The following is an 11,557-nucleotide window of genomic DNA, read 5'->3' on the forward strand; positions in this document are numbered from 1 at the left end:
GGTGAGGAGCCGATTGTCCAAACAGGCTCAGCCTGCAAGGGGCTCATTCTTCTCCATGCCCAGACCTCCTAAGGAGACATTCAGCATCCAGATCACCTAGGGAATGCTTCTATCCCCTCTTCTCATAACTAAAAAATAAAAAAATTCTGATGTGATTAAAAAAACAAAAATCATGAGGTGCATTTTGACATCTTCCTCCTGAAGATAACTCCAAACTGACTCCAATCACTCTACAAGCCCTGGAGACTCAAAGACAATGGAAGGGAGACAAAGAGCTCCTGAGCGCTTTCTGTATTTTAATCAGCCCCATGCTGGATTTGGGGCTGGGTCCAGGAGCCTCAGGCACGCAGAGAAGGATGGAGAAGCTGCTGAAGGAGTCAGCAGCAAAACTGCAAGTGCCTTGGAGCATGGCTGGGCCCCAGTGAGGGCAGGGAGTGCCCAAGGCTGCCCAGGGCCTGGTGAGAGCAGATCCTTGAGGGCAGGATTGCAGGGAGTCCAAGGCTGTGAGCAGGGAACTGCAATGCTGAGCAAGGCCTGGCTTGGCTGCAGGAAGCAGAAAGGCCAAGCCCTGAGCCCAGCCTGGGCCAGCAGGGCCTGTCCCTCACGGCTGCCTCGGGGCTCTTGGTGGGCCAGGGGGATGTGAGGGGCAGCAAGGACAAATGGCATCAACCTGCAGCCTCTGCCAGCCTCTGCAGGGAGGCTGAGGGAGAAGCAAAGTGCAGCCCCTGCCAGGAAAGTTCCTCCTGTGGGGCCTCCAGAGGCGCTGCCTGAGGCCAGGGCACAAAGGCCTGGGTGCCTGTGGCCCTGCCAGCCCTGCCCAGCCCTTGGCCATCTGTCCTGCAGGCTGTGCCCCCTGGGCGTGCTGCTCCTCTGCCCTGGCCGGCTGCACTCGCCCATCTCGCTGTGCCCCAGCATTTCTCACCCAGTGTTGCTGTGCCCTCTCTGGGCTCCCTGCACCCAGTGCTGCCGGCTCCTGGCACACAGAGCCCGGCCATGGCCCAGCCTCACGCTGCCACACCTCCAGCACCAACATGCTGCCCTGCGAGGGACTTTGCTTTCTTCTCAGTACCAGGCTGAACCTTCCAAGGTGCACTTTGGGGAGGTTTCCTGCAATTCCCACTGCCAAGGAAAGCTCTGTCTCTTGCTGGTCACAAACAGAGAAGGGCTGGTGGGAGATGTGGTTGTCAGACGCTGTTTGGGGCACAGTGACCATGAATTTATTGATTTTTTAAACATTCTGAGAAAGGAGGGGCATCAAAGAATCTTGTACGTTGGAGTTACAGAGAGCAGACTTTGGCCTATTCAGGACTGGTTTGGGGAGTACGACCTCAGGTACTGATTTTTAAAATCAGCCCTTAAAAACATAGCAGCCCTTAAAAACAAACGTGTCCAGGAAGGATGGACACCTTTCAAGAAAGAAATTTTGAAGGAACAGAAGCATCCCAAAAGTGATATGCCAAGGAAAATGAGTGGTCTGGCTGGGTAGGGAGCAAATTAAATTATACCCCTTAAATGACAAAATCATTATGTAGCCAAATGCAGGACAGGCAGGCAACTCAAGAAATGTTTGAGGATGTTCCTAGGTAATGCAGAAAGAAAACTGGAGAGGTGAAAGCTCAATTAGGACTTAACGTGGCCACTTCTGTGAAGGTTAATAAAAATGATTTTATAAATACATTAATGGCAAAAGGAGGGGTAAGGAAACCTCCATTCCTTGTTGGGGGGATATTGTTACCCATCATTTACCACCTGTCCTGGCTCAGCAGGGAGGTCCCAGAGGACTGGAGGTGCCAATGTGAGCCCATCCCCAAGAAGGGCTGGAAGGAGGAGCTGGGCAACTCCAGGCCTGTCAGCCTGACCTGAGTGCCCGGCAAGGTTATGGAACAGATCACCTTGAGTGCCATCCCAGGGCACCCACAGGATGGCCGAGGGATCAGAGCCAGCCAGCGTGGATTTCAATATCTGCACTGATGATCTGCATGAGGGGACTGAGTCCAGCATCAGCAAATTTGCAGATGACACCAAGCTGGGTGTGAGTGTGGATCTGCTGGAGGGTAGGAGGGCTCTGCAGAGGGACCTGGACAGGCTGGATCCAGGGCCCAACTCCAACAAGATGAGGTTGAACAAGACCAAGTGCCGGGTCCTGCACTTTGGCCACAACAACCCCTGCAGTGCTACAGGCTGGGGACAGAGTGGCTGTGATAGTGGAAACCTGGAAAAAGTTAAAGATAGAATCTAAAATGTTAGGCTTTGTGCTTTCCCAGATCAACTGCACCTGCGTAAGCAGTATGATAAATTATATAATTGTTAGATGTGATGATTGTTTAGTAATTAAATGTAATTATTATATAACCATAAGAAGAATAGTGAGAAACTATGTTGGAAATTCAGAGAGGGGCTAAATTTATGTATACAATAGAACAATATAAGTTTAATAATTAACATGAAAGTTATGTAACGATAGAGTATAAAACATGATCATTTCGGATGTATGGTCGGAGTCAGATTTGGGTTGAATATACCCCGATTCCCAGAGCTCTTAATAAAAAGCACCGCATATAATTGCTCCGTGCTTATGTGTTTTTGAACGCTAACAGCTGGACAGCAGCAAGCCAGAAAGGGACCTGGGGCACTGATGGACAGCAGGCTGGACATGAGCCAGCAGTGTGCCCAGGTGGGCAAGAAGGCCAATGGCTCCTGGCCTGGATCAGGAATGGTGTGGCCAGCAGGAGCAGAGCTGCGCTACCGCCCCTTACCTGCCCCCAGCTCTGCTCCAGACATTGCTGCTGCAGGTACAGAGAAAGGAAGAAAAGAGGGATTTCCAAGGAAAACTGCTGGGAGATCATTTAAAGCCACTGAGAGCACAGCTCCTTATTGACACTGTCTAGGGCTACAGCAATGATGGAGAGAAACCAAAAATCAGAAGTGGCATCAACAATTATTTTGTGGACAAGATTAATAGACTAAAACAAAAGTAAAAAAAATGCCTCAACCAAAAAAAAAAAGAACTATCAAAGATGACTTTTTTTACAAGTGATTTGCAGAAACTGGCCAGCAATATAATGCTTCTGAAACCATCCAGTCATCAGTGTCCACACTGCAGCCTTGAGCTCCTGGTTCCTCAGGCTGTAGATTAGGGGGCTCAGGGCTGGAGTCACCACTGAGTACAGAACTGACACTGCCAGATCCAGGGATCGGGAAGAGATGGAGGGGGGCTTCAGGTAGGCAAAAAATGAGGTGCTGACAAACAGCGAGACCACGGCCAGGTGAGGGAGGCAGGTGGAAAAGGCTTTGTGCCGTCCCTGCTCAGAGGGGATCCTCAGCACAGCCCTCAAAATCTGCACATAGGAGAAAACAATGAACACAAAACAGCCAAACAACAGAAAAGCACTAACCACAATAAGTCCAAGTTCCCTGAGGTAATGTGAGTGTGAGCAGGAGAGCTTGAGGATCTGGGGCACCTCACAGAAGAACTGGCCCAGGGCATTGCCATGGCACAGGGGCAGGGAAAACGTATTGGCTGTGTGCAACAGGGCATTGAGAAAGGCACTGGCCCAGGCAGCTGCTGCCATGTGGGCACAAGCTCTGCTGCCCAGGAGGGTCCCGTAGTGCAGGGGTTTGCAGATGGACACATAACGGTCATAGCACATGATACTCAGGAGAGAAAACTCTGTTCCAATCAAGAAAACAAGCATAAATAGCTGAGCAGCACATCCTGAGTAGGAGATGTCTCTGGTGTCCCAGAGGGAATTGTGCATGGCTTTGGGGACAGTGGTGCAGATCATGCCCAGGTCGCTGAGGGCCAGATTGAGCAGGAAGAAGAACATGGGCGTGTGCAGGTGGTGGCCACAGGCTACGGCGCTGATGATGAGGCCGTTGCCCAGGAGGGCAGCCAGGGAGATGCCCAGCAAGAGGCAGAAGTGCAGGAGCTGCAGCTGCCGCGTGTCTGCCAATGCCAGCAGGAGGAAGTGCCTGATGGAGCTGCTGTTGGACATTCCTTCACTCTGGGCATGGTGGACTGTTGAAACAAGATATTGACAACCGGAGACCAAGCTCTTGGAAACAATCCTATGGGGTTATTTTAGAAATTCCCTCAAAACTATTTCTCTTCCTGTGGGGAAGCTTCTGTCAATATTTTATTCTTGATCTTGGGTTTATGCTCCTGAGTTACTGATTCATCTTAAGCACTGCTCTCAGCCTGAACCCCGTGGAAGGCCACAGGGAAAACAGGGCTCCCTCTGCCCCATTGCAGTCAGACCTGCTGGTCCCCACACAGGTGCCCTTTGCACATTCCACCTACCTGTAGTTCAGGGTGATCAAGCTTGAAAAATGAAGTCGAGTTTTTAAAGACTCCAGTTTAAAAGTAAATTTCTCTAAGCCCTTTTCCCTCTCCCTGTGCAGCTGGACAAGATGGGATACCAAGGGTTTTTCTGGCTCTCTGCAGCCTGGAGCTGTGCCTACGGGGGAGCTGTTTCTCTCTATCCAAGCCTTGTGCCTGCCAGTGCTGCCAGAGCTCAGCCCAGCCCTGGGGGCTCAGCTCTGCCCTGCAGACCCCTTCCAGCACAGGGCACTGCCCAGGGGCATCTCCCTGGCAGCAGGGCCTTAAGAGCAGGCCAGACAAACAGAGATGCTGCAAGCCAAGGTGCTGCTGCTGCTGTCTGTAGGGAGAGGAGGCTGAGGAGGCACTTTCTGAGGGAGATCTGAGACCCATCTGCTGGTGCCCAGGGTGACAGTGCAGGAGTCTCAGTGACACAGACAAAGCTGACAGCCCCTTTTCTCTTCCCTTGAGGAGAAAGCTGAGAGCAGCCCTGGCCATGCAGCACCATCTCCAGAGCAGGAGGAATCTGCCCTGATGGGGGTGGCTCCTTCCACCTCCACCTTCTCCCCTGCAGCGTCCATGGGGAGCTGCCAGGCAGGCTGAGAGCTGCCCCTGGCAGGTAGCCCATGCCCTGGGCTGGCCAAGAGCCCTGAGGGCTGCAGGAGCTGCTCTGCAGGACAGCCCTGAGCAGCCCTGGCTGCAGCCCCAGCTTCAGCCCCTGCAGCCGTCCCTGGCAGCAGGAGCCGTCCTGCCCTGTCCCTCTGACGGTGCCCAGGGCAGCCCCGCTCTGCAGCACATCCTCCTCCTCCTGTTCCTGTGCCCCAGAGAAACTGGGAAGTCGTCCTGACACATCCCCGAGGCTGTGAGTTGTGCTGGCTTCAGGAGATCCCTCCAGGAGCACAGGGGACATTGCCATGCACAGGGCTGTGAAGATCTTTCCCCAAGTGAAGTCTCAGCTCAATGTCTTCCCAATCCTAATTGCCTTTAGCCTGTCTCTGCCTGGCTCCTGTCCCTCAGAGCCTGCAGGCAGAGCCCTCAGCCGTGCTGGGCTGGGAGAGGAGCTGGCCCTGGGAAGAGCTGTTCCTTTAAAGCTCAGCAGCACAGACACAGCACAAGGATGTTAATGAGCCTCTTGGGGATTTGGTGTTGTTTACATCAGACCATTTCCCTGAGAGTGTCTTCAAAAACTTCTCAAGAACTCAAAATTAAATTGAAACTCTGAACTTTTTGAAGTTTTAATGGGTCCCACTGAGAAAGTGTCCCCAGGTTCCAGTTAGAGCAGAACACTGGAGGCAATGATGACAGCTTGGGGACAAACAAGGCTAAGGTGTCTCTGGTGCTGAGCAAAGCTGGATGTGTTTGAGGAATGCAAAGGGCCAAGGCCTGAGCCCCAGCCCCTGGCCAGACAGATGCTGTCCCTCCCTCCTTGCTCAGGGCTCTTGCCGGGATGGGCACTGGCATGTGGGGATGTGCAATGGCAAGGGCAGGAGCATGGGGCGGCCCCTGCCAGGCTGCTGAGCAGGGACAAGGAGGCAATGAGGCCCCAGGCCTGCAAGGGTCACTTGTCTCCTGCTCCTGCCTCAGGCCTAGGCCCAGCAGCCATGGCCAAAGTGCTGCCCAAGTTGGCTCTGGCAGGGCTGTCTTGCAGCTGCTGCACATGCCTGTGCCCTGTGCAGCCCAGGCTGGGCTACGGTGTCTCTGCCCTGCACCTGTTATAAATGAGAAGCTTGACTTCGCCAATATTCAAGCAGCAATCTGCGCGAGGGCGTTCACGGCCCTAAGTCCGGCAAGCTGAAAGGGTAAAGCGGCCGACGCCCCTGCGCGTCTGAGGCCAGCCCCCCTTGGCGTCCTGGCCTCGGGCTGGGCTGGATTGCGGACTTGGGTTCGCGCTGGACGAGACGAGAGAGGAGGCGACCACTTGCTGGGGGTAAAACATCGGTTTATTGAAGAGCCCACATGCAGCACAGGGCAAACCAACAGGTGGAAAACCCACAGCAAAATGGCCCCGAACACGGGGGGAGACAAAGTTTTACAGGGAAGGGGTGGAGACGGGAGGGGAAGCCCAGCTAACCAATAGGGGAACATGTGGGGAGGTACATAAGAAAACTGACACAAGAACTTATCCAATAAACATAGAACAAAGGAGGGGCCCTGGGACGCCAGCCAACTATGACCCCCAGAGAGAAGAATGTTCTCGAAAGCAGGGAGGAGTGGGGGGTGATTGACTGGGCCCAGGGAGGAGGAAAACTTTACTTATATGGTGGGATAAGGGAGGAGCAGTTATGTAACTTGGGAGATTGACAAATAACGGGGGCAGGGGTAACCGTGGTAACATAAGTGCCAAAGACACTGTGGCGGGAAAGCTGGAGGGGGAAGAACCGTCTTACAAAGAACAGGGGGGGAATAATACATAAAATGGGGGAACAAAACAAGAAACTTAAAAACACACTACAACAGCAATCAATTAATTATTTAATATGGTAAATATGAGCAATACAGCACTGGGTACAATGGGGGAAATTTTCCCTCCAACTGCACACCAACAGTTGAGGCTTACAGGTATTTATAGGGCTATTCATCAGCTTTCTCAGCAGTTTCTTTTCCAATTTTTACTCATCAGCACTTTCTATTCCCAATTTTTCTGTCGCAATTCTATACACTATTGTGATTAAATTTTTCTCAGTATGTATCCCAAAAAGGAGTATGCCCAAATGGTAGTGGTCCAGTTTCTGAAAGAAGAAAGACGGATCCCTTCTGGTCGAGTCCAGTTCCCCAGATGTGGCTCCACCTTTTGATTACAGAGACTATAAATCTAACAGTGATGTCAAGCTTCCCTTGGTCAAAAATGTAAATCCTCGAGTTTATGTTCATCTTCCTTTCTCAAGCTGCTTTTCTCTGTTTTGTTAAGGTGTGAGATAAGCAGGTTGCGTTTATATATATTCCAAAGCTATAGTTTCAAGGATACAAGCAATATTCTAAAATTACACTTCAAAAGGTTATTATTGCGGAGCTCTTTATCGATTAACTGCAAGCTAAGAGCAACATCCTTAACGCTTTAATTCAAATGCTCCTCAATCAACCAAGGTTAATTGCAAACAAAAGATAGGTTCAAAGGCCTTCTTCCATGCTTTATTTTTCTCAGTTATTATTAGAATTTGCAACCCTCCCATTGTTGGTCTCCACACGTATCGCAATCACAAATACACACATTGCCTGTTTGTACCTGACAGGAAACACAGCTTTGTATTTCACACGTGTCACAGCTGGCACTTGAAACACTGCATGTCCCCTGAGCAATACAGCATGGGTGATATTCCACCATCTAAAGGCTGCAAGATCAGCTGCACAGGGCATGGAGACTCAGCCTCGTGTGTGGGGGCTCAGCTGGCTGTGCTGCTAGAGCTGTGCAGAGAGCTGATGCCAGAGGCTCTGTCTGCTGTGGCCACCTGAGCCAGTGGAATTTTCTGTTTCTTTAAGATTTTTCTTTTCTTCTTTTCCATTTTTTATCTCTATTGTAATAAATAAATTACAGCGTATATCAAATTCTACCTATTATTATATATTATAGGTTGCTGTAAATAAATAAATTCTAGAATGTGTTATGATACACAGACTGCCAGTGATAATGGAGCCCTGGAAAAAGTTAAAGATAGAATCTAAAATGTTAGGCTTTGTGCTTTCCCAGATCAACTGCCAGTATGATAAATTATATAATTGTTAGATGTGATGATTGTTTAATAATAAATGTAATTATTATATAACCATAAGAAGAATAGTGAGAAACTATGTTGGAAATTCAGAGAGGGGCTAAATTTATGTATACAATAGAACAATATAAGTTTAATAATTAACGTGAAAGTTATGTAGCGATAGAGTATAAAACATGATCATTTTGGATGTATGGTCAGAATCAGATTTGGGTTGAATGTACCCCGATTCCCAGAGCTCTTTATAAAAAGCACCGCATATAATCCCCCGTGATTATGTGTTTTTGAACACTAACACTGTCAATATGCTTCTGCTTTGTGAGGTTGGTCAAAAAACTTATAAAGTAAGTTGTACTATTAATTTCTTGGTCTGCTGCTTGGGATGTGAGCTGCTGGCATCTTCGCAATGTCACAACCACGTAATGAAACTGATGCTGAAAAATAAAACAGCTCAAGGCACGTTCCACAGCAGTGTCTTTCCCGTTTGTGATTTGTACATAGCCCCCGGCTCTCTCTATACAAGAGAGACTGTGCAAAGTACTTTACATTATTCGAATTTCATTAATTCTAATGTCATATATATTTCACAAATTGCTCTCAAAAAGAACCAACCCCCCCTGTCTTAAGGCACTTTCATAACAACATGTACACACACCTCAAAGAAAGACCTCCAGTACTTGACCAGAATCATGAATCTAAAATTGTTGAAGGGCCATACCCTCTCATTATGTGGGTGACAGAATATGCTTGTGTTTCTACAGATACAGGACCCCGGTGGATTCCCAGAAGGTTTATCAGTCCCTACGTAGAACACAGATCTGAAGACGACCCCTCGAATGAACACAAAGTCAGCTCCCTCTCCCACCATGCCACAGAAGCAGCTTTGTCTTGGAGATGAAGAAAAAAAGCAATTCACATATCCAAACATTGTGGCAAGGACACTCATCACACGTAGATATATCCCACTGATAATGTCCATGTCAACCTCAAATGCCTCAAACACCCCTCCCTTTTCCATCCCTCTACCAGTGACCCTTTATCCCTACCCTTCCCTCTTTCCTCTCTTGAAACTACTCCTTTTTCCCTGCCTCAAACTTCCCTTAAAAAAGTGAAGGGAGTGATTGGAAGGAGTTGGTATAGGGGGAACTTAAGAATATTTAAGAATGTCTTAAAATAAGTCAACTAATGTGTGGTTTTACCATCCACAAGTGAAAACTACCCACTGGGAAAGAAGAAGTATGATTCTTCCTGCGATACCCTCCAGGGCACCCCGCAGCAGTACCAGTGCCACCGTTGCCATCGTCTTTATCAGCGCCCTCATCCGTATCCAAATGACCACCGGGTGGATCATCCCTCAGCCAAAACAAAACATCTGGGTCACTTTGGCAAAATCATTAAAGCCAGACAATCTTTGCATGGCCATGGGAAGCGTGGATGATCTAGTCTCAACATGCCTGGTGGAAGTGCCCCTATCACCAAATGAGTACCCATACCTAGGTAAGAAACCCAACCCCGTGGGCACCTGGGACAAATGGACGACGATCCTTCCACACCATGTCTCCACAGGATTTGCTTTTCCAGGCCCTGGATGGTGTTAGGGGCAGTGGTGTGAGGCACAGGGTAGGTCTCCAGCCATCCAGTGGTGGCTTCTACCATGGTCAGCACATAGCGCTTTACTTGAAATGTCTGGGGCAGTGTGATGGAGTCAATTTGCCAGGCCTCCCCATACTTCTACTTGGGCCACCGCCCACTGTACCAGAGGGGCTTCACTCGCTTGGCCTGCTTGATGGCAGCACACGTCTCACAGTCATGGATAACCTGAGAAATACTGTCCATGGTTAAATCCACCCCTCGGTCTCGTGCCCACTTATAGGTGGCATCCCTGCCCTGATGGCCTGAGGCATCATGGGCCCATCAAGCTGGGAACAACTCCCCCTTATGTTGCCAATCTAAGTCTATCTTTGACACCGATATTTTTGCAGCCTGACCTACCTGCTCATTGTTTTGGTGTTCCTCACTGGCCCAACTCTTGGGGACATGGGCATCTACATGGCAGACATGCACAGACAGATTTTCTACCCAAGAGGCAATGTCTTTCCATCCATCAGCAGCCCAGATTGATTTTTCTCTACGCTGCCAGTTGGCCTTTTCAGCCAACCTGACAGAGCATTGGCTACCATCCACAAATCAGTATAAAGGTAGAGCTTTGGCCACTTCTCTCTTTCAGCAATGTCCAGGGGTAGCTGAACGGCCTTGAGTTCCTCAAGTTGACTTGATCCACCTTCTCCTTTGGTAGTTTGTGCAGCCTGTCATGCGGGGCTCCATACAGCTGCTTTCCACTTTCAGTTCATCCCTACAATGTGACAGGAACTTGAAAAGAGCGTGGTGTGCTTCTGCTCGTAGTTGGTTGTACAGTGGAGGTTCTTTAGCCCTTGTCACTTGTTCTTGCTCCTCTTTGTCAGTGAGACCAAAGTTCTCAACTTCTGGCCTGTTTGTAATTATCTCCAAAATCCCAGGGTGATTCAGGTTTCCAATATAGGCATGCTGTGTGATGATGGCAATTCATTTACTCCATGTAGCGTCAGTGGCGTGGTGGGCAGAGGGAACCTTTGCTTTAAACATCCACCCCAGCACCGGTATTCAGGGTGCCAGGAGTTGTGCCTCCATGCCAGTCACTCTGAGGCCCCTTGAACTACTTCAGAGGTGGCCAAGATTTCCTCCTCTGTGGGAGTGTAGTTGGCTTCGGACCCTCTGTAGCTTCGGCTCCAGAATCCCAGTGGTCAGCCTCGAGTCTCCCCAGGCACCTTCTGCCAAAGGCTCCAGAACAAGCCATGGTTCCCGGCTGCAGAGTAGAGCACGTTCTTCACCTCCGATCCTGTCCTGACTGGGCCAAGGGCTACTGCATGAGTGATCTCCTGCTTGATCTGGGCAAAGGCTTGTTTCTGCTCAGGGCCCCACTGGAAATTGTTCTTTTTGCAGGTGACCAGGTGGAGAGGGCTCACAATCTGGCTGTACGCACGAATGTGCATTCTCCAAAAACCTATGGCACCCAGGAAAGCTTGTGTTTCCTTCTTGTTTGTTGGTGGAGACTTTGCGGTGTTCCTGTTGATGACCTCAGTGGGAATCTGATGCTATCTGTCTTGCCACGTTACACCCAGGAACTGGATCTTTCGGGAAGGTCCTGTGATTTTGCTTTCTTGATGGTGAAGCCAGCTTCCAGTAGAATCTGGATGATTTTCTCTCCTTTCTCAAACACTTCCATTGCTGTGTTCCCTCACACAACGATGTCCTCAATGCACTGCAAGTGCTCTGGAGCCTCACCCTTTTCCAGTGCAGCCTGGGTCAGTCCATGGCAGATGGTGGGGCTGTGCTTCCACCCCTGGGGCAGTTGGTTCCAGGTGGACTGCACGGCCCTCCAGGTGAAGGCAAACTGAGGCCTGCATTCTGCTGCCAAAGGAATGGAGAAAAACGCATTGGCAATATCTATAGTGGTAAAGCACGTTGCTGCCTTGGACTCCAGCTCGTACTGGCG

The 11,557-nt window shown here is 49.9% G+C and overlaps 1 protein-coding gene across 1 annotated transcript; it reads right to left on the bottom strand.

The window, feature by feature from the left end:
- Positions 1-2,884: 2,884 nt before the first annotated feature.
- LOC128949390 (olfactory receptor 14J1-like) lies at positions 2,885-3,614 on the bottom strand (the record flags this gene model as incomplete). The annotated part of the gene is made up of 2 exons (XM_054294251.1): positions 2,885-2,890; positions 3,150-3,614. Coding segments are annotated over 2 exons (471 nt in total), but the record flags the coding sequence as incomplete, so codon positions are not given.
- Between the last annotated feature and the right edge of the window lie 7,943 nt (positions 3,615-11,557).

Source organism: Melozone crissalis, unplaced genomic scaffold (assembly GCF_028551555.1).
Source record: "Melozone crissalis strain CALT ecotype California unplaced genomic scaffold, PUWL_Pcris_2 ptg000231l_1, whole genome shotgun sequence".
Classification (NCBI taxonomy): domain Eukaryota; kingdom Metazoa; phylum Chordata; class Aves; order Passeriformes; family Passerellidae; genus Melozone; species Melozone crissalis.